We start from the raw sequence: 23,562 nt of genomic DNA on the forward strand, positions 1-23,562 counted from the left end.
TGCTTGTTTTAAATTACCCTATTTGGAGAAGATGAAGTAAATGCAAGATGACTAAGATGTAAATTGAAGATTCTTTTAGAATTGTTCTAATACACTTAACAGTATTGTGTGTATTATTGAGGATGAACACATCATTAAAGATATTGAAACATAATGCCTACATAAAATGCGGAGTATTGATCGCATCAGCATTTAAAGACATAATGGCAGCTGTTGTACCAGTCAATTTAGGTAGCTGGAAAACATTGAGTGTGTCACACAAGTCACATTCCCCATTTATAGCCCATTTAAAAAATATAAATCAATGTGGAATTGCAATATTGTCCACTGCTGGTGGACTGACTTGTGGTTTACATTGAAACCAGTTTGTGCCCTTTTGTGTTTACTATTCCCTATTAATACGACTATTGTAACCATTCTTTGAAGAGATTAACTTTGTTGCATAAAACTTGCTGCTTGACTTTCTAAAACGATTGAATTGGATTAAAACATTTCAGTTGCTTGGCTCGATGTTGAATTCACCCAGATCTGCATAGAAAACAGTTGTTCCATGCCATTAAATCATGTATGAGGAAAGGCAGTTTGGCCACCAAAGCTTATCATTCCCTGTGTTTGCATTTTAAATTATTTTTTATAAATGCTGAGAATGTTTTGCTGCTACTTCCCCACTACTTTGGTTAGTCTGAAGTAACATATTAAACTTCTCATATTTTATACACTTTAATCAGAACCCACCCCCGCACTCATTTATTTATATTATATGTTAAGCTTGGTCATTCATTTCGTTGATGTTTGTGAGAGAATGCTGTGTATTGATCACATCAGCGTTTAAAGGCACAATGGCAGCTGTTCTATCAGACAATTTAAGCCTTGGGATGTCCTCTCAATGTGAAAGGCGCTTTACAAATAATGTGTTGTTGTTGCTTTGTGCAAAATTGACTGCAACATTCATCTATACAACATTCATTACAAATCGGAAAATCCTGTGAAGCTCTTTGAGTCATTGCAGCGACATAAGTCACTGTATCAAATGTGAGAATTATTATAATAATCCTTGTATTTGACATAGAGGTTTTACACATCGGGATTTCGTCCCAAAGCACTTCACAGGATAATGTAAAGAATAGTGACTGTGTATTTTGTAGGGTAACATGGCAACCAATTTGCACACAGCAAAGTCTCACTTTGAAGTAGCTATGAAGTGAATAACCAATTTTATCTAGGGAATTGTTGGACAGGACCTCCAAACAATGCAGCATATCCCAAGCACTACACTGAAGTGTCAGCCCCAACTTGAGTTCAAAGTCCCAAAGTGGGTATTCAGTACTGAATCCTGTTCAGCAGAGGTAAAAAGCTAAACAAAGTAAAATTCAGAGTTATGAGAGCAAAATGTAACTTCTCAAGGGAAGAATCAGGTTGCACAACAGATTAAGAAAAAGAAGCATGATTAGTGAAGAGTAGATGAAGTGTTTCTACACAAATGCTCAAGGTTTTGGAAATAAATGTAATATGATCTCAAGCCTTGAAAGAAATACGGCTTCAGTCAGGGAATGACTGGGACTTAAATATTCCTGGTTAAAGAATTTTCAGTACAGTTAGAGAAGAGAAGAAGGCAGATTGGTTAGCAATATTAATTACGAGTCCATATTTACCATAGAGTAAATAAATGCTCTAGCAAGAAGGGCATATTAGATTGTGGCATTCATGCTAAATCAATTAGAGCTGTCTTCAGTAACCCCAAAGAAATTGATAGAGATTGGGGATTACATTGATTACTTTTTCAACTGGAGCAGAGAAGATTGAGTGGGGATATGATAGATTAGGCATTCTGAAGGGACATGGAGAAATATTATTTCCTTTGTTTGGGGAATTTCAGGATTGTTAGCTGGGCGGACATGGTTGCTAAAATATCTCTATAACTTAACAGGTGTTCTTCTCAGGTTTACTGTCAGAAATACTATATCCTCAGGAAAGCCTGATGGATTCTATTCATGAATTCTACTGGGAGGATGTTACCAGATACCCTGGAGGCGATTAATTGCTGTGTGTACTTGTTTACTGCTTCATAAGTTCCTTATTTGAAAGTCCTAAAGGATTACATTGTTGAAATTCTATGAGGAGAGTGTCAATGAATATGCTTGTTGTTACTACCAAAGGGAAATGTTGGTGAGGGTTAAATACTTGTTTCTAGATGAGTTCTGTTTACATGTTCTGTTTAATTTTTTTTACAAGTAATTACATTTATAGAGCTCCTTTGTATTTCAAGTTAAACAGCAAAGTAAAAGCATTAGGATAATAGTTTTGTAAGGAATACCTATTTTGCTTGTATAATTTTCTGTGGCATATTGAGAAACGATTTTGTTAGCCAAGCTAGCTTCAGGCCTAGAGGTTCTAGAAAAGGTACTTTTTGGAACTACACTTTATGCCTTCAGTAACTATAACCAGAAGGTCTTCGATGCAGAATTGGTTGGGATGCATATGTGGTACAGACATTTGGAAAGCATGTGAAATGATGTGGCTGAATGTTGGGAAATGGAAGTGAAACAACAACAAAATTACGTTTGTATAGTGCCTTTCACGTCGGGAGGACGTCCCAAGGTGCTGGACAGACAGAGTTTCAGAGTTTCGAGTGAAAGATCTGACCTGTAATAAAATATGAAAATGACTGAAAGGACTCCTAATTCTTTACATTTTAAGAAGGTACTCTGACCATTTTAGTTTGGTTGTTATAATGCCAAAAGTGAGCATTGAAATAAAAATAAAATAAAAAGTTCATGCAATCTGCTGGACTACTTTTCTTAAATTTAAAGTTAGGAAGAAGTTGATGGGATAAGTCACAATCTTTACCTACTTTTCTCTCTTTTTTTTATTTTTTGTTATTTTCTGACACCAGATATCTGTATTAGTGTACTTATAATTAAGCCCCCAAGGATGCGCTGTGTGCATTGATGGATAAATCAAGTCTCTATGTAGCTGATTAAAGAGATACAACTGTTCATCAAATTATTCGAATACATGAATTTCTGATCGGTTGTGTACTTTTGAAATTGAAAAAGTAAGCAATTTAAGGAAAACCCAGACTCATTAACTGAAAAAGTCAGTTCTTACAGGAACTACTTTCTCTTGTGAAAAGTTACAAAGGTGAAAGTTTTGGCGTAGTTGTTTCCTCTCCTGGAAAAGCTGACCATATTTCTGCTTAAAGATCCAAACAAGCTATGCCAGATAATTTTGCCCATATATTGTATTGTTTCATGAATTTCAGTGCATCTTAATGTATGGTTTGAATCTATATGGAAATCAAATACAGTATTATGAAATGCATGCAGTACATAATAATTAGGTTACCAACCTTTATTTTGAGATTTTGGAAAGAAACTGCATAACTAACTGATTTGGCATTTCAACCAGATGCACATTTTTTTTAAAAAAGTTTAAAAATCAGTTTATGACATTTGTATTGAATAGCATGTGTCAGACATTACAGCAATGGTGTTGCAACATGTTCTGTGGAGCAGAATGAAGGAAAGTAGACACAGAATAGAGTGTTAATTGTGGTTTCTAATTTTGTTAATGTGGTCATTTGATAAATTTGTAGCTTATGTACAGTTTATGAAAAACAAATGCCAGAAATGAAATGTCAATTTCAGATGTGAAATTGGAAAAGTTCCTTCAGATTTCTCTACAACTATGGAGTTGGGTAAGCCTGGTGAACTGAATTTAAAACAAATAAATGCAACTGAAAGGATTTAGTTGGGGAAATCTGAATTCTGGACCAAGTTTAAGTGTCCCACTGTAAGGCATTATTATGTATGTTTTGACCGTGCTTAAAGTCACCTCCTGCCTCCTTCTGACTCGGCGTCAGGCTCCGCCATTGGTAAGGCTGAGAAACTGCGTAACTAACTGATTTGGCATTTCAACCAGAAATTCAGATTTCCCAAACTAAATCCTTTCAGTTGCATTTATTTATTTTAAATTCAGTTCACCAGCCGCGTTTCAAGAGGCTGCCCCGCTTGAAGGGCGCTATATAAATGCAAGTTGTGTATTTCTGCTATTAATGTTGATTTGTCAGCAAATGCTAATAGTCAGTTTATCTCTATGCCTTGTGCATGAGGAGCTGGAAAGTGATTATGGATTTATGAATGTATTTGACTCACCTTGAGGAGTTGGGTTATAATGCTAGATTCTATCCTTGGGGATTTTTGTAATTGGACTAATTTAGACCTGGGAAAGGGGGAAACACCCAAAAATGCTTGTTTCATCTTTAATATCCATTTTGAATTTGAATAGCTATTTTTAAAATGTTTTGAAACTTTTTAAATTACTTGGTTATTGGAAAGTTTTTCTGTTTTTTGGGCAACTAGTTATGAATTCTATATACAGTATAATGAAGAACATGAGAGTCTGAAACAACAGCTGTTTCTTGTTCAGGATTTTGTAGACAAGGAGGGGAATTTCCAGTGTACCTTTCTATGCTGCATAGCTGATTTCAAGCACAGGAAGAAGATAAATCACAATGCTGTAACAAATGGCTTCCCTCCTCATTCACCTGCAGTCTTACTTGAAGCTTTGTGCAAATTATTTTTTCCATGTGAGAAGCTGTCTGTAAAGATGAGTGAGATTTTATGCAGAGGATGTGAATATTCTGAACAATATGAATATGAACAATATCAGATTAATTACTTCTAATACCCAGAGAATTAATTAACAGCAAAATAAGTGTATTTATTGAATGACATATCAATATGCATCTAATTTTTTTTAAAAAAATTGCAAACTAATAATAATAATCCTTGCATTTAATATAGCGATTTTCACATCGGGAGGACGTCCCAAAGCGCTTCACAGAACACTCTGTAAAGTGAATTGACTGTATATTTGTGGGCGAACGCGTCAGCCAATTGCGCACAGCAATGTCCCACAAACAGTCGTAGATTGAAAATGACCAATTTTATTATTGTTTTTGGTTTTGGAGGGATTATTATTAGGTGTGTGGAGTAAGGAAACTTGCCCAAGGTTTCGCCCTCTGCCTGGAATTGAACTCAGGTCTCTCGCTTACAAAGCGAGTGCTCTAACCACTGAGCTACAGGATTATAAGGCAACCCCATTATAAAGCCCTCTGGTTTCGAGCTGGTGCGATGTACTGTAAACCCGGTAGACACAGCTGTGGCACAATATACCTGGCTATTGACGCTAAAAGGATATGCATCTTCTTTGATGTCAGTTTGCTATTGAAGTTAATTCCTGCACTATGCACAGAAAGTGGCACTGCCATCACTTCTTGTGCATAGTGAGCGCAGAAAGTGGCATCAGTGCCTCAGCAACAACCTAATGACATGAAAATTGGCTATTTTTCACGTTTCATTTCAACATGGGTTTGCGATTCTGGCCTCGGGACAACCGCTTTTAACGGGATCACCCTGTATTGTGTTGTAACTTGGATTTGCATTTTACTGTTTTTAGACAGCATATCTCTATTTTGCCCTATTGACTAAGCAGCACTGTTATACCGTAGCTTCAGATAGCCTCTTATTTGGGATCATTACTCATATCTAGGATCATACATATGCAATCATCATCTTTTTCATCCCAGACTGGTCGAAGATCTAGCTGTCACAGCTGCCCAACATCTGTCGGATCTATCTGAGATGGGTGTTGTACACTGCTCCTCAGACCCTCAAATGATGACTCGGGCCTCAGGTTTGCTAATTTAACTACAAGTAGTGAGAATTTTATTTACCTTTCTGGATATCATGGAAAAGATATAGTACAAATGCAAATAGGTTTTTTATATAGTAGGCCAAGGTACTAACTACACTTTTAAGGACATAGTTAGTTATTCATTCTTGTGTACAGTGTTTCTTAGTGTCTATTACCTTAACTGTTAGGTGGATTATGTGATCATAATTCCGGCCCATAATCCAGGTTTGTCAGGAAATTCAATTGACAAACTTGCAGTAGTATCCTAGTTGATAAAATGTACCCAAAAAATTAAGACATAGGGATTTGAATCTTATTTTGAACAAATTGGTGTCAGGCCTATTTAAACTGGTGAGGCAAGAATCTCCTTGTAATTTGAAAAATGAAAAGTCCTATAAGATAATTTTACTTTTATATGACTACAGATAAACGTACAAAATGCAATAAGACTAGAATGCAATTCTAAAATGCATTTAAGCCAGCTATAACCAGACATTACATGTTAGAACATTGGCAAATATGATTCATCCATACAAAACTCCCACATGGAAATAAAATCTTGTGTTGGCATCTCTGTACAAATGTTCTGGTTTAAAAATAACTAGGCCTTTCAGTCATCAAGCATGCTGTAGGAAAGGAAGTGGTTATAAATTGTGCGTAATGGTTTCCCACTTCCTAAATTTAAATGTAGGCCACTTTTTTTAATAGTAGCAAAAGTTTGCATCTTTATTATTTATCTGTTCCAATAAAATTATTGGTACAATAGTAGATTGCTCATTGGCTGGCATGGACTGTTTTGGACCTTCCAGGTGTACAAAATGCAGCAACTTTAACATGGGAATAATGCTTAAATCATAGAATAAATCAATAGTTTTGTCCATGGAGTGTGTGGTGGTGTAATTATGTAACACATGGCACTACGTCATTTGAGAACTCTAAGATTGTGAAAATATAAGACATACTATATTCCTTGTGAACCATTTTAAGTTGCACTATTTGGTTAAAATGAATGTGGTTCCTGTTTGCAATGATCCTTTTAAACTTCTAAATAAAGAGCTGTGGTTAGATATTGGACTCCGCAATGTGATTGCTTTACAAATTCAGAATCACTTCCTGTAACTTATGCTCTGACCCTTTACTGAGCCTCAAGATCTTGTTCACTTTCTTCAGTGTTACTATGCTCATGGTTTCAGTTAACTATCCGGTTGAATCTCAAAGTCCTCTCAGGTTGTCTTGTGGACTTGTATTTAGTTCATATTCCGACTTTATTTTCCTTTCCTGATCTCATCACTTTGCATTTATTCACATTAAATAACATTTACCACTTGTCAGCCCAGCATCCTCACCTATCCAGATCTTTATATGTTTGGTTAGTTTGTGTCCACTTTCAGTTTGGTATCATTAGTAAAATTAGATAAATTTAAGCAGGATGTTCTGCTTATTAAGGGCGATAGAGATAGAGATTTTTTTTACCCACAGGATTTTTAGGATTTGGGATGTCCTGTGGGATCAGTGGTTGAGACCAAATCCACATTAGCTTTCAAGAAGAAACTAGGTAGATATCTTAAAAAAGGAGTAGTTTGCAGTATGGGGAGAGGCAGGTAAGTGGGAATGAATGGATTGCTCTTTCAAAAAGTAAGTACAGATATGATGGGCCAAATGGCTTTCTCCTGTGTTGGAAAGTTCAATGATAGTAAGTTGATTTCTGTCTCCACTTACAGATCGTTAATGTAGCGTGTAAATTGTATCATCCTTGAGGCTTCCAATGTTGATGCAACTCTATGTAAACTACTTGTTGCTACCTAAGATCCAGCCAATTTCCCATCCACTTAAGCTCCTCTTTCGCTCCCCTCCCTCTCGTTTCATGCCTTTCAACTTTGTGGACAAGTCTCCTGTGTAACACTGTCAAAAGCTTTGCAAAAATCTAAATATATAATGTCTTCTGACTCCCTCCTGAGTTTCCAACTTCATTATTTCCTCAGACTCCAAAAGCTTGAGGCCATGCTTAGTCCCTCTTTATGATTGTATTATTCTATTTTTCTTGGTGTTTCATTATTCCCTCCTTTAGAATATTCTCTAATCCTGCATCAAATGCATCCTTTCACTAACTTGTAATTGTCCAGGTTTTCTATTTTGTCTTTTTTAAAATAAATTGATGTGATGCATTCCTGGTTCTACAATTTTCAGACATGTCTCTGAATATGCCTTCCTAAACATGACCAATTTCATTGGCCACTTCCTTAAGTACCTCTGATTCAGGCCTGGTGTCTTTCTTCTTTCAGTTCCTTTAGCCTGTTAGGGACTTTTTAAAAAAAAATGCATTTGTTATTCTGCAGCAGGATTGAACTCTAGGTATCTGCATTTTCAGATTTGGATTTGTGCTATGGTGTATAGAGGCACTTTGTCAGTGGGCAGGATATTTTCCTCTTTCCCTCCTACTCTGTGCCTTTAGTTTCCCTCCTGCTCACTTGCTTCATTTTTGCTGCCAGATGTTAAACAGGTGTCATCTGCTTGATCAGGTGGATGTTAATGATTCCGTGGTGCTTTTCGAAAAAACAAGGGAGTTTCTATTGGTACCCTGGCCAAAAATCTCCCAAATAAAATTGTTTACTCACTCCGTGGCTGCTTGTGAGATATTGTGTGTGCAACTGGCTGCTGCATTTCGCTCACAAAATACAGTCACAGTCTATCCTCTGAAGCGCATTGAGACGTCTCAACGATGTCTTAATGCGCTATATCAAATGCAAGGATTATTATTATTGTGAGTAATTCTATTAGGTTATGCTGTCCCAATACCCTTTGAAATCTGAATCCAACCTATTATCTATTGTGATAGGCAATTAGTATTGTCCCATCTTGGCAGTGTTCCCTGGTTTCCTGAAGGTCTTTTAGGAACAAAGCAGTTGTACTATACTAGAAATCTTTTATTGCTTGAATAACATTCGACCAGAGATAATTATTTGATACAATTTTAAGACAACTGGCGACAATTTTCATTACATTTCTATATGTATTTTCACATTCTTCAGTACAATAGCAGGAGTACATGTCACCGAGGAGATGCTATTTGAAAAGTCGTGTGTTCTTCAATTCTTAGCCGTGCCAGAAGGTGGGGCATTCCAGTACTGAGACTAAAACCATTCTGTCAGATATGCTGCACAATATAGTACTTCCTGTTAGCTGAACCAGGGAATGGCCGGTGTTCGAACACAAGAAAGAGCACACAGCTAATTGTCTGCCTGCTATCTAGAGGAGGGACATATGAAGGTGAGCAGCTGTGAAGTAGGATAACGGGGGGAGAATAGGAAGTGTTGTACAGCAGTGTCGCTTTATAGAAACATGGGTGATTACTGATTATTCAGTCTATTTGTGTATTCAATGCTTTTTGACCTGGGAAGTTATTTCAGATAAACAATTAATGGAATGTGACAAAATGAGTATGTTTTAGAAGGGACTGTGAATGAGGATAAAAAGTTGATTAGGAAATTGAATTAAAATTGAGCTATACTTGTGAAATGCAGCTAACCGAAGCCTGGTATCACACAAATGTTCGCCACTAGCTGCATGATTGCCAGCGTTCCAAATGAAATGTTCAAGGTAACAGATGGTTAATCAGAAATATATACATGATGCTAATGAAATCTAATTTAGATTTTCTTTGATATGTTTGCACACTCACATTAGGCCTCAGGCAGATCATTACATTAAAGCATGACCACCATCAGGAAAAAATTTAGACTGTTTGGGTAATCTATAAATTGTGTGCTCAAACAGCAGAATAAGAGTAAGAAATGAGTCGTTTCCAAAATCCTTCGGACTTGCACTCTTCCTATCTACTTTCACAAGTCTCCTAAAAACCTATCTTTGATTATGCTTTCGGTCACCTCCCTCCTACCCATTTATCTTCCACTCTATCTCTGTGAGGTGCGTGGAGACATTATCCTACATGAAAGACTATATAAGTCCAAATTGTTTAGTACTGCAGTCAAAAGCAGCAGTATAAGTGGCATGGCTCCACGCACTTTTAATTGTTTTCTTCTAAAAGAAATATTCTTTTAATTGTGATAATGTTGAGACTGCAAACAGGAAGACCATTTAGTTGGATTTCTGGTTTATATTACAGTGTAGATTTATAAAAGGGAATTGAGAATTGCATTAGAGAAAGCTAAGCAAAATACCTGTAACAAATTTAATAAAAACTGAAATTGTCAGCATAGAAGGCCATTTTCCACACTGTGTCTGTGCTATAAAATATCCAGAAATAATATTAATTATTATTTACATGTGGTAAAGCACCAGAAGGATATCTCAGAAAGTAGGTGAGCTATAAAATAACAAATTGTTTTATTTGTATGTCACACTTACAAAATGCATACTTAACATATTCATAAATTGTGTACTGATTTGTATGCAAGTAAGTATTGCATTCATAAATATGTCCTATGTTGTAGCCTTACTATAGCATTGCTAAAGAAGCAATAATTCCCAGGGATAAGTACTGTAAATAATAACCTTTTAGCGCAAATTGTTGGGAAATGCATAATCTCAGGATTGTTATGAAAAGTAGAAGGGAGCGATTTTGAAGGAATTTCTTCACTCGGGGTTTTTAGAATGTATTACCACAATTGCTATTGAGGCTGGATCAATAGAAGCTTTCAAGAGATAACTGGATAAGTACCTGAGCACCAAATACATTATGGGATATAGGGAGAGAGCAGGAAAATGGGATTAATAATAAGAGTAGTTGCAGTGTCAGACACAATGGGCCAAATCGCATGTTTGTACTCCTGCATTGAAAGTTTATGATAGTTATTAAAACTTAATTTAGAAAACCCTCTATCAGTTCATTATGCATTAGCAAATTTCTGATCGAAGCATCTGTAAATTCCACTGGAGCACAAAGTGTTTTGCTTATTCCCATTAAAGATCAGACTCTCCTATCCAGTTCCCCCAATTCCACAACTTCCAAACCAACATTCCATGCGTCTAAGTGAAGTACACTCTTCGCTTCTGCTCTCCTTCCATTCTTATAATCAGAATTTGTTCATCCTATAAAAGAACCATTTCATTCATTATAGATAATAATGATAATCCTTGCATTTGGTAAAGCACTTTTCATGTCTTCTAGACGTCTCAAAGCCCTTCACAGAATATACTGTAATAAGAATTGACTTTATGGGCGAAATGCGGCAGCCAATTGCGCACAGCAGTGCCCACAAATGGTCGTGGATTGAAGTGACCAATTTATTATTGTTTTCTTTTCTAGAGGAATTATTATCAGGTGTGTGGAATAAGGAAACTTTCCTGTGGTTTTGCCTTGCCGGGAATCGAACCCAGGTCTCTCGCTTGTGATGCGAGTGCTCTAACCACTGAGCTACAGGACTCCACATGTATAGATGCATGAAAAAGAAGAATATTGTGGGGAAGCGAGTGTTAAATATGATCAGAAAAGTAGGATTAGATTCAGATTCTCCTGTGGAGGAAAAAACATCAACACAGACTTGGAGTCAAATGGCCTGTTCCTGCACTTACATTCTTTGGTTTTCTGATCTATTCTTTTTAACCTTGCAATGTTATCTATTGAGATAAAGAATATGGTACGATCCAGTAGCCATAGTTGTATCTGAATCCTTCCAAATCTTCCACAATTGTCACATTAGTTTTAGAGCCTTTTCTATCTGTGTTTATGCATTTTGTGTACAAACATTTTTGTAAGTAGATACATTGCTTGAAGTGTTTAATCCATTCCATGTTTGACCCATTCAAGGTTAACATTTTAGACAGAAGAACCATAATTGATTGGCTGTGGTTGAACAACATTAGCCTATTTTTTTCTGTGCTTATTTCAGATTCATATCTTATTGGGGCAAAAATCATGCACGGCAAATCTCTGACCCAATTATTTCCTCAGTTAGCAGTATCAAAATTATTGAAGTAATAAACAATTCTAGCTCAAAAGATAACAAACTGTTGCAAGTCTTTCAAAACGTAATTATGTTTTCCAGAATTTACAAAAGCATTTTGAACAATCCCTGTCAGCACAAACTTGAAACTGTCCCTCGCCCTCCCCTTTATTCAGATATGTTTTAAGTTGATCCCCTGTGATCGACTTGGTAGTCCAATACTTGACTTGGGCTAGTTCACATTACTCAGGGTACTGTTGATAATGGACCACCCAGTGTGAATCATTAGGGGAACTTGAAGGAGCAGACTAGTCAGTGGTAACAAGAATTCTTTCCATTTGGCATCTGTTTATCCTACAAGCCAAAGCCATAACTGATAGGGTGAGTCTCACTGAACAAACAATGGGAAACATGCCAATAATTTGTACAGTCTGAACTGGTTAAACTGCAGCAGTACCTGAAATCATAATCTGGTTTCCCCATGCCTTGTTTTTTCCTAGCCTGTGCCTCAAATCTCTAGGTAGGATGCATCTCCCAGGGATATGCACTCCATAACGGAGAAACTAAAACTGTACATTTGTGTAATTCTCAAAGATTGCAAAGAAATAGTTTGGTTTGTAAACACTTAAGATGTTGATTGGTTTCCAATAGTATAATCAACCGCCCACTCTTTGTATAATTTACAAAAACGAAACGGTTGAGGCAAATAATCAAATATTAAGTGTATCAGAAGGCTGTATTACCAATGGTTCATATGACCTATAGTTTTCAAAGCACAAGAATTTGTTCCAGCCTATAACACTCTTATGTTTTTTTTTCATTTTTCATTCTCGCGAAAATCAACAGATAGTATGCCCTTTGATTCCATTGAAAAGTGCTGCAGGTCAGCTTGTGGGTTAAAGGTCAAACATCTGCATTAATTGTTGCAGTTATTTTACATGTCAAAAATGTAGATCTCTATAAGCAATATAAGTCCCATTAGTTTGTAAGACATGAGATTCATTTTTTTTAAATGGCGTGTTTTATATGGTGTGTAACCTCAGCAACGTAAATAGTAGATATGTGGGAAACAGTAGGAAGTCTCTGTTTCTTTTTAAAAAGCTGATAATTCTAGAATGTTTGTTTGAAATATCTTTTTTTGTAAATGCGTTCTCTCTTCATAAACAAACTCTGCTTTCAAAGTGAAAATACACATTGTACTGTACTTTATCTATGGTTTTGAAATATCCTTTTGACTTTCGCTATGTTCCCTGATGATCGTCTTTTCAGATCGTGTGCTCTTGCTTTTAGAAAAGGCATTCACAGCCATTTCTAATGGATCTAAAGTTGCTCTGTTGTTGCTGTGGAGTAGCCTCTATGGCGAGAGGGGATCTAGATTCCACTGGTTTACAAACCAAACACCAGTTGCAAGCGTCCTTTCACAATGGACATTGGTGATCTCGAACCAGAATTCCACCGTAGTTTCTGCATTGATTCAATTCAAAACGCATATGAGCAGAAGTGGGAACTTTTTGGGGGTTTTGATTCTGTATAGCCCTTGAGATATATCCCAAGATTTGAAGCTTTAATTTGAAGTTGATTGATCGCATTGTTTACATACTTTGAGTGAGTGATCAGTAACCATGATGAACCTCTTATCTTTACTTATAGGCAGCATTAATTGTACAGGTATGCATATTTCCTGGCAAATGCCATGAGCTGGGAGCCAAAAACTCTGCTGCTTTATATGAACATTCCTTGTCTTAACCATTAAAGTGCTGTAAACCTATTGAATCCTGTAGAGTTTACTTGTTTTTTACTTCTACATGTTTGGGTGTGGATGTCTGGTCTGAACCACACTGCACTTTCACTAATTGTAAAGTTGTTTTTCACTCAATGAAAAACATAGTCAGTATCGCCTTCTAAATTGGATGGTGGGAGTTGGAAGATAGATAGCGAGGTGATTTACATTTTTAAAATAAAACGCAATTTATAAAACTGTTTCAAAGGAAGTAAATCATAATATAGGTCAGAGAGCGAAAAGAGAAGAGGAAAAAGGATAGAATGATGGGAGATTCAGATGTAATGTTAAAAATGTATGTATGAGAATTGTATTTTTAACATTTATTTAAGGAATTCATGGTTAAATTACAGTATTTATCTGAGTAGCTGATTTTGAGTAGCTTTAATACTGCAATAGTGCTGTTCGTTTAGCATCATTATATGCTGGAAACAAAACTGGTTAATCCACAAAGGGAGTGGGAACACTTGGGTGGAATACTGAAAGGAACTCTCTTCTCTTTTCCAATACTGTAGTGTTATGGGACCTTTAACATCCATGTGAAACCAGGCAGACGGAACATTGGTTTTAATTCTCATTTGAACAACACCACCTCTGACAATAATCCCTGTAGTATTGCATTGGAGCATCAACCTAGACAATGTGCTCAATTTCCAACAGGGGCTTGAACCACAACCCTTTGACCCAGAATCAGGATTGCTATCAACTGAGTCAGACTGTCTCCTTAATGCAGTGTTCCAGGGCACTGCTGATGACAGCACCTGGCTCATCAGCAGGACCCGGAAGGGCAGACCAGTCACTGGGGGCAGGCAGGGAGTCTGCCCACTCAACTCCTGTTAACCCTGCAAGCCAAAGCCCTAATGGGGAGGGTGGTCCTAGCTGGACAAGCAGCGAGAAAACTTGCCAGACAGCACCTTATACTTTCCTGAATTCAGTAAGTAGGATGCGTCCCTCCAGGGAGAGAATGTGAAGGCTGCTGAAACCCTCGTACACGCATTCATAACGTCCAGGCTTGACTATGCAAACTCCCTGCTTCTTGGCCTCCCCAACTCCTCCCTCCATAGGCTGCAGATCATCCAGAACTCTGCAGCCCATGTCCTCTCCCGCACAAGCTCTGAAGTGCCACTGAACTGGCAGTATGACGTCTACCCTAAGGTAGATCTTGGTAAAAGTGCCATTGGGTAGAATTTATATGTTTTATGTTGTCAAACAAAATGGATTTCTGATGAGTTTAGTTTAATCTGACTGCCGCATGCCAGTATAAAAGATACCGAATAAGGGAAAGTGTATTGGCCAAGTGCTTACACTTGCATTGTAATGAAATAGCTGATACCTGTTTTGCAGCAGCTGTGAATGATGTTACTGTTCTCTCAGTATTTCTAAAATATTTGCTTATTCTGCACATGTGATGTTAAAAATACAAACCTTGTGCCAGATGTTCTAAACCTAACAATTTGCTTGATTTGAACCACTGCACATTTTGCAGCTTGTCCCAAACAATATGTACATATGTTGGATTGTCGCTGACCAGCTTACACATAGCTTCGGGGTGAGTTAGATGCCATTTCAGCACTGAGATCTGAATTTCCCATTCCTTAGTTCTGTTCTAATTTATATCAACCAAGAAGAAAACTGATCTTTTGATGTTGTATAATCATGAGCATTATTCTGACCATATAAGGGTGCTGTAGATTAAGAGAGATTTAGCAGTTCTGTTCTCTACTGGAACAGAATGCTTCATGGCTCTGCTTGCATTCACTTCAGTCTGTGCTTAGTTTGATCTCATTTATTTGAAGTAGAAAATGGCATCTGCTGCAGTATATGAAATCCCTTTTGCTAAAAATAGTTAACATTCCCCTTAGTATTTGAAACCTGGCCTTGTCCTCGCTAAGACTCTTGTACTGTAGTGGTCAGACAGTTAGAGTGCTCTTCCATTAGATTTGTGAGAGGCACACAACACACGTAGGAAGTAATCTCTTTGTTTAATCCAGTTGATGTTTATATATAAACAAAATTGAAGAAATATTATTGACTGTATGTGGACTTCACCATCTACTCTGAACATGTCACATCAATAAAGAAGGATACTATCAAAATATAGAGTGATATGTAATAAATGCCATTGACTGTACAAGTCAGTAATAGTAAAAGTTTGAGTTAGAAGAGTGGAATGTATTTAAAGAAATACTCCAATTAACACATTCTGTGATTGGCACAACTGAGATTTCTTCACTGCCTGAGGTTTGAATGCAGAACATTACTGTCACCAGTCGATCGTGATAATTAGTTCAAGCATCTTTCTGATTTTCTCATGGAGCTGGCAGATGTGACAACTGTTTCACAGATGATCTCTATTTCTTTGAAACTGTTGGATAGAAATCTGAGAATCTGTAAAGAAGACTGAGTATAGAAGTAAAGAAACTGGAATTTTTTAAAGAAAAACGTTTGAGCTAGATTCGGTGTTCTTTAGGAAGGGTAGGAGAAATAAAGTATAATATTCCAAATGTGTACATTTAATTTCATTCAAGATAACTACAGTAATTTTATTCAAGTTTTAAGAACAATGCTTTAAGATCCTTTGATTGCACTCTTGGACTGGATCAAATCAGATTCACTTTTTCTCAACCATTCTGCTGTAACTACCATCACAGAAAAGCATCTTTGCTGCGCCAGTGTGGGTTTGTCTTATTTTCCAAATGGTGCACTGTTAAGAGTAATCCACATTTTTATAATGCCTTTTCAATGCATCTCAAAGTACTTTATAGGTAATTGCTGGCAAGTGTAGTGACTGTATGTAGGCAACCTATTTGTGCCAACAAGGTCCTACAAATAGCCCTGAGTTTAATGACCAATTAATCTGGGGATTGTTGGCCAGGGCACAGAGGAAACTCTTTTTTTTCCAGCAGTGATAAAGTCTACCTGAACAGATACATGAGATCTAATATCTCATTTGAAAAGTGGCCTTTCTCATGTTTGGGAGAGAAGAGGTTTTAATCTCATTAATCAGGTTTAGGTACAGATACAAACCAATTTATATTCAACTTAAGTGACTTTCATGTCGTGAGGACATCACAAAGCTTTAGATCCAGGTCTTGAGGACAAAAGGGACAATATAGTAACACACTAGAATAGATTGTTGTGAAAATATTCTTCATTTCTTTACTTTACAAATGGATGAATGCAATCTGATATTTATCCCTCACTGTTACAGAGAATGATCCCAAAATCACCCATTCACAAATGGCTGTTGATATTTGCAGAATGTTAAATATAATATGATTCTGAACAACAAACAGTATTTCTAAAAGCTGTGGTGAAGTTAATGCCCAGAATTCTGTAATTGCATCTGCAAACAACCCAGTGTGGCATACAAAATGTAATCTAATGTTTCATAATCGATAATGTATTGTTGAATTAGTTGACAATATATAGAATAAGTCGTAGCGTATGTCGAGCAGATTTTTTGTTCAATAAATCACAAATTCATTGGATATTAAATGAACAGTGTGTTTAGTTTCACTGTAGATGTGTTGTTTTTGGAGTTGAACAGCAGTTAATATTGAGAAGGTGCTAACGATGGTAATCTGGCATCGTATTCTGCAAAATCTCATTAAATCTCATTTTCCATCTTCACAAGAAAATCTGGGTCTGGAACCTTTGCATATATTAGAATTATTATTTATCTTAACAGAATTGTCATCATATTTTACTAAAAAATACCATCAGGTCAGAAGTCCTGTAGCTCAGTGGTTAATAATAATAATATAATAATAATAATAATCCTTGCATTTGATATAGCGCTTTTCACGTCGGGAGGACGTCCCAAAGCGCTTCACAGAGCACACTGTAAAGTGAATTGACTGTATATTTGTGGGCGAACGCGGCAGCCAATTGCGCACAGCAATGTCCCACAAACAGTCGTAGATTGAAAATGACCAATTTATTATTGTTTTTGGTTTTGGAGGGATTATTATTAGGCTCTGTGGGGAGTAAGGAAACTTGCCCAAGGTTTCACCCTCTGCCTGGAATTGAACTCAGGTCTCTCGCTTGCAAAGCGAGTGCTCTAACCACTGAGCTACAGGACTCCACTCGCTTAGAGCACTCGCTTTGCAGTGAGAGACCTGGGTTCGATTCCCGGCAGGGTGAAAACCTTGAGTAAGTTTCCTTACTCCACACGCCTGATAATAATCCCTCAAAAAAAAACAATAATAAATTGGTCATTTCAATGCACGACTGTTTGTGGGACACTGCTGTGCGCAATTGGCTGCTGCATTTTTCCCACAAATATACAGTCAATTCACTTTACAGTCTATTCTGTGTCTAGAAGACCTGAAAAGCGTTATATAAAATGCAAGGATTATTATTATTATTTGAGAGAAAGAGTGCTTTCTTATTGCTATGTTCGATCCACAACTGTTTTGGGACACTGCTGTGAGCAATTGGCTCCGCGATTCATCCACAAAATACACAGTTAATCCACTTTACAGTATATCATGTGAAGCACTTTGAGACATCTCAACAACGCAATAAATCGCTATATCTAATGCAGGGATTATTATTATTTCCTACTTGTAAAAATGCCTTCAGTCACGTCTTGTATCTACCATATATTTTTTCAAACTTTATGCAGATTTTGCACAGCCAAGTAATAACAAGGAGAAAGCCATCAATTAAAAAGGCAATGCTGCAAGAAGTTGTATAGGTTAGTTTGTTGTTTTGACCTCATGCACAAGAAGCTGTGTTTTATTTCGATGCTTTTTGAATACCAGTAGGCTTCTTTGTTTAACCAATCCGTTTACTATATCCTTAGGTTTTTAAGGGTATGGACTGAAACCAAAACTGTCTGCATATGTACTGACAAATGGACATTACAAAGGGTGATCCATACACCTTGTATTGATTTCCCCACCCCACCTCTGAAGAGTTTTAAAAGTAAGTTTCAAGTGATTAAACTGCATTCAAAGATTTTGCTGTTAAAGTATTTGTGTTCAGTTAATTTTTTTTTCTCTTCACATTTACATTTGAAGCCATTAACCTGAGTGAACCTACTACAAGTTGATCTTACATGCAAACTTTTTACTTCTGAAGTATATCTAAGGTGCTAAGTTTGTTATTAGTTATTGTGAAGTGATGCAAATCTTTTGACTGAAGAGTGATTTCTTGTAATAACTAAAGTGCAAAAATCTTGCGTTTGTCTCTTCATAATTATATTTCAGGAATTAGAGCAAACAATGAGAGCATAGTTATTTTATTTTTCTGATCCAGGTATCCCAAGGAGGAAAGTGTTTTGAATCTGAAAATGAAATGTTATAGTGCTGGTGTGATTGAACAGATTATTATACTGTCTGATAGTCAACACTTCATTTCATCACTAACTTGTTTCATTGAGACCAGAAAGCACAACACAAAATGCGTTTTGTTTTAAGGAATTGAAACAAATTAATATTCTAATTGAGCCACTTTATAATGTTTAATAATCTTCCCAGCTAACATATTCCACAAATCTCTTATGGTAATTGGAGGAAAGAAACCTGCATGTATGAGGTGATTTGTATCTTCAGGTGCTCACAGGAACTATGGAGAGCTTGGAGTGCCTCGGTTAGAATATTTATTTAATGCAGAAACAACTGATTCCTGTTCAATAAAGGGAAATTAAACTTTTTCTTAAGGGCATGGTTATGATTTCTTGTAATCGAATTCTATTAATAGGTAACCCATTTAATGAATCTGTCAGTTTGGGGTCTTGGAAATCTATCTGCTTTTCATGCTTATTTTTGTTTGCCATGCAGTGGCAGAGGCAGACTATTGGTATATTCTTGTTCTGCATTGATTGATTCTTGTGTGCACTTTTCCTGGGTTATAATTGTCCAGTTTTATCAAATTTGTGCAGAGTTGATTTCCTACCTATTCTGATTTTTTTTATATTTGTGTAATTTTGCATGTAATAAATATGGAGGATATTCATGAAGTTACTTAGCCAAATAGCATTGTCTGTTTACTTTAGTCTTTTGGTTCCTAAGATATGAGTCATTGTCACACACTGACTGCGCTGTTACTTTCACAGCTGCTGGATGGTACAAACTGTTAGGAATAAGCTGCTTCATTCACATTGCCTCACAGAAGCATAGAACAAACGAGTAATTCTCTGAGGGAAGATTTTCTTCTTCCACCAAATCCAAAATTAGTGTGAAATCATTCTGAACCCTTTCAAATTGACCGTTTACAAAGATTGTTCAACGTGACCATAAATCTATAAGGTCTTTCATATTTTCTTTTTTTTTCCCCAGATGACTGATTGAAAGCCTGGCGACCAAAACAAGTTCTGCTGTGGGTCAGGTAGCATATCCACATGATCACATGACTCTTGATATGGACGCAGTCCTGTCAGACTTTGTTCGGTCCACAGGGGCAGAACCTGGTCTGGCAAGAGACCTGCTGGAAGGTGAGTTGCACTCTATTATGTGAGGCCATCTTTAATCTTAAAAAGGGATGGGCAGCAATTGTTTTGTGCTTGTGTTTGTAATTCCCTTTTGTAATATTCAGTGTGCATTACAGTATGTTCTATTATAATTGGTTGACCTAACTTTATGGAAACATGAAGGTTGACCTTGTTATATGCAGTGTTTTGGATCAAAAAATTAAGACCTTGTATTTCTGTTGGGGTCCTGCTTCCAGGTTGTCAGGTCTCTACTGAACAACAACAACAACCTGCACTTATATAGTGCCCCTCACGCCGTGTAGCGTCCCAGAGCTACAAAGCAAAGTCATGCAGGAAGCTGGTCAGTCAACCGCAACTTCGCTCATGAGTGGCGCGCTTTCAAGAAGCGTCATGGCTGACCGGCTGGTCTTCTGCACGCGTGTGCAGGAAGCCAGGCAGTCCACCCAGTAGTTGGAAATGGCATCTGCGTCGTCCTGACCTTGCTGTGGGTTATCTAGTTTTGTGTTAGAAGCCGGTAATTTACCTCACTTCCAGTAACCCTGGTCCACAGATATCCTTCTGTTTTAAACACTTCAGTCAGATCACCCTTATCCTTCCGACCTGTAGGAAGTATATCCCAAATTAATCCAGTTCTCATCAAAGCTAAACCCCTTCATCCCAATCCAGTGAATTGTCACTGCACATCCTGCAAGCTCTCCTTCTAAACTGGGGAGTCAAAGTTGAACACATTATTCAAAAGGAGGTCTGACTATAACTGTAACCATAGCAGCATTTCCTCGTTTCTGAATTCTAGAGCTCTTGTTGTTAGATAGCCTAGCATCCTGTTAGCCTTTTTGATTGCTTTTTGTATCTACTATACCCTTCGCTTATCTAGTGATTCCCCATTTAGACTGCATTTCCATCTGTTGTTCTTGTGTTCAGTGTATTTTTTGTGTGTTTGATACCTCACACTTTACTGTAGTAATCTTTATCTGCCTTAGTTCCAAACATTTGCTTAATCTATATCCCTTTTGAAATATTCTGTGCTCTTTACATTTTACCGCTTTGTGTCATCTGCAAAATAGGATATTCTCTCTGATATTCCTATTTCCATTTCTTTTACATACAGTATGAATGGCACCTAACTCCATTTCATTGGTGACAGCTCATGCCTGCTGGTCAGAGAATGGCCCTTTCATTACCGCTCAGCTTCGCAAATGATTTCCTATCCATGTTGCTAGATTGCCTTCAATTTTCATGGGCTTGGAATTCTTGATTGTCTATTTTGAGGCTTTTAATACAAAAAGAAGGAATAATGTTGGAATACTACTAGACGGGAGGATGTCCAGCGCCTTAGGACGTCCTCCCGACGTGAAAGGTGCTATAGGAATGTAATTTTGTATTAGGCCATAATTTTTGTCTTCTGTACCATCACTGCACTATGCAGCATAATTTCACTCACCAGTATTTTATAGATGCTCAAAAAAATTACTTATTTTGTATCGGGCACTCTGTTATTGGAAAGAAGAGCAATGGAAAATATGTAGCATCGATTCTGTAAGATGTGGGAGGTTTCAGTTGTAAAGAGCAGTTTCAGAAGTTGGGAGGTTTCACATCAGTTGAGAAGGTTGAGGTTACCTGATGGATATTCAAAATTATGAAGGTTTCTATGCAAATTTCCCCGTAAGTAATAATACATTTATTTCCATTGGTCATTGATTCAGTACCAAGAGACCACACATTTAAGAATCACAAAAAAATACAAAGTTAGAGAATACACAGGTATCATTCAACACAGCTTCTTTACGCAGTTGGAATATTGAATTTTCTGTGACAATTATTGTTGAAGTATAAATTTTTTTTAAACAGAAATTTTGATTGATGCTTGAAAAGAAGAATATTAATGGATATGGACCTCAAGCAGGAGAGTGAGATTAGACTCTGCTTATTTGGAGAAAATCACCACCACAGACTTGCTGCACCAATAGTCTTGCATTTGGCACTTTAAATTCCATAATTCTATGAGATCTATCTGGATAAGTGGATGATATAGTGTTCTGGAGAGTCCCACAGGATCAAGGCAATGTACAGCACCGGAAATACCATTACAGTCCATCTGGTGGATCCCATTTAACTAATGTTGTTCATACTTTTGTGAAGATTGTGAGGAGGATAGCAGAATTGCAAAGGGATGTAAGGGACTATTAGATATATGGCAGATGGGGTTTAACATGGCTAAATGCGAGATTGTAGTGGTATTTGGACATAAAAATGAAGAACATGCTCTAAATGGGGAATGGGTAGATAAGCAAAGGGATTTAGGGGTTCAAGGACATAAATCATCAGAAATCTCAATTTACAGGTGCAGAAAGCAATCAATAAAGCCAATATAATTGTTTTGTAGCTTAATATTAATGTAAAGGTGCTCAGACCTCTTTTTGAGTGTTGTATTCATTTTTAGGCACTCACTTTTAGCAAGCATATACTAACCTTGGAGGACATTCAGTGATGATTCATTATATTACATTATAAACACTCAGCAGAACCGGCAGCATCTACGGAGAAAGGAAAGTGAGTCAATGTTTTGGATCCATGACTCCTCATCAGAATGAAACGTTGCCTCACTTTCCTTTCTCCATAGATGCTGCCTGACCTGCTGAGTGTTCCCAGCGACTTCTGTTTTTGTTTCAGATTTCCAGCTTCTGCAGTATTTTGCATTTTGAGTATCATTTGCGATGTTTAAAAAGTGGATAGAAACTTGGGATATAAGGGTATTGAGGAGTATTTTAAAAAAAAGGAAAATTGGATTAATGGGTCTGCCTTGATAAATTGGCTGAATAGATGCAATGGGTTTAATGGCTTCTCATGTGCTCTGTGCTTCTAAGTAGATTAGACTGAGTAAGCCTAGCAACAGCATTGAAATATCCAGTTTACTTAGAAGAGAATAACTGTATATAGTAGAAGCTCAATTGCAATCAAGAAGGGTTTTATACAGCTGGATTATTTCGCCATCTAAAAGCTGTAAATATAATGTGCCTTATATGGACTATATATTATCAATAAAAATGTGACTTGTTCAGGGTTTATGTTGTGCTTTTATTAAAGTATAAACACGTTTTTTCGGTATGCCTGTTCAAGAACAGCTGTTTATCCATGTTGAAGCAATCACTGGCCAAAAAAGGCAACAGTTTTGCATGAAGCTACCGACTGAAAGCATCCATTTATAACTTGGATCTCAGGCGTTCTGAATCTGCAATATAACACTGGGTCTCAGTAAAACAAGGCTTTAGATAAAACCTGAATGAAAAGGAGTGAAGACATAGGCCACTAGACAGTTTGCTTGACAGTGTTTTCAAGGCAAGCTTATGGTTTTAGCTGGTTAAACTCCAGCAGTACCCAACGCACACTCTGGGGTTCTCCAACCCTCGGTTCTTGCAAGCCTGCGCCTAATTCTCTCCAGAATTAGGTAAGCAAGGTAAGTCCCTCTAGGCTAAGAGGGTAAGTTCCATTCCAGACACTGGAATTTCCATGTGTATGTGGCATGCTGGAAGTCTGTCTGGTTTGGACATTCTTAAGCATATCGGCAGGTTTCCGAATGTATCAAGACACCCATCTGACAAAGAGGTTCTTGGAGGAATTGAAGCAATTTGTTATTCATGCATCAAGCTACCTCAAGGCAAAGCGTGGAGACTTGGAGGTTAAAGAGATGCAACTATCAAGCTTTTAAAATCAGTTTAGGTTGACTGCAGAGAATAAATTTGTAG

At 37.1% G+C, this 23,562-nt stretch overlaps 1 protein-coding gene across 1 annotated transcript in view; it reads left to right on the forward strand.

Annotated features, from left to right (window-relative positions):
• The window catches only part of otud7a (OTU deubiquitinase 7A), a 57,439-nt gene that overhangs the window by 6,798 nt on the left and 27,079 nt on the right, over window positions 1-23,562 (forward strand). The window contains exons 2-4 of the mRNA XM_007908825.2: window positions 18,011-18,082; window positions 18,191-18,312; window positions 19,668-19,822. Coding sequence (XP_007907016.2) covers window positions 19,738-19,822 — 85 coding nt within the window. The 5' untranslated portion in view covers window positions 18,011-18,082; window positions 18,191-18,312; window positions 19,668-19,737. The remainder of the gene's footprint in view (window positions 1-18,010; window positions 18,083-18,190; window positions 18,313-19,667; window positions 19,823-23,562) is intronic.

The sequence above is a fragment of the Callorhinchus milii genome, unplaced genomic scaffold (assembly GCF_018977255.1).
Source record: "Callorhinchus milii isolate IMCB2004 unplaced genomic scaffold, IMCB_Cmil_1.0 Scaffold22, whole genome shotgun sequence".
In the NCBI taxonomy this organism is placed as follows: Eukaryota; Metazoa; Chordata; class Chondrichthyes; order Chimaeriformes; family Callorhinchidae; genus Callorhinchus; species Callorhinchus milii.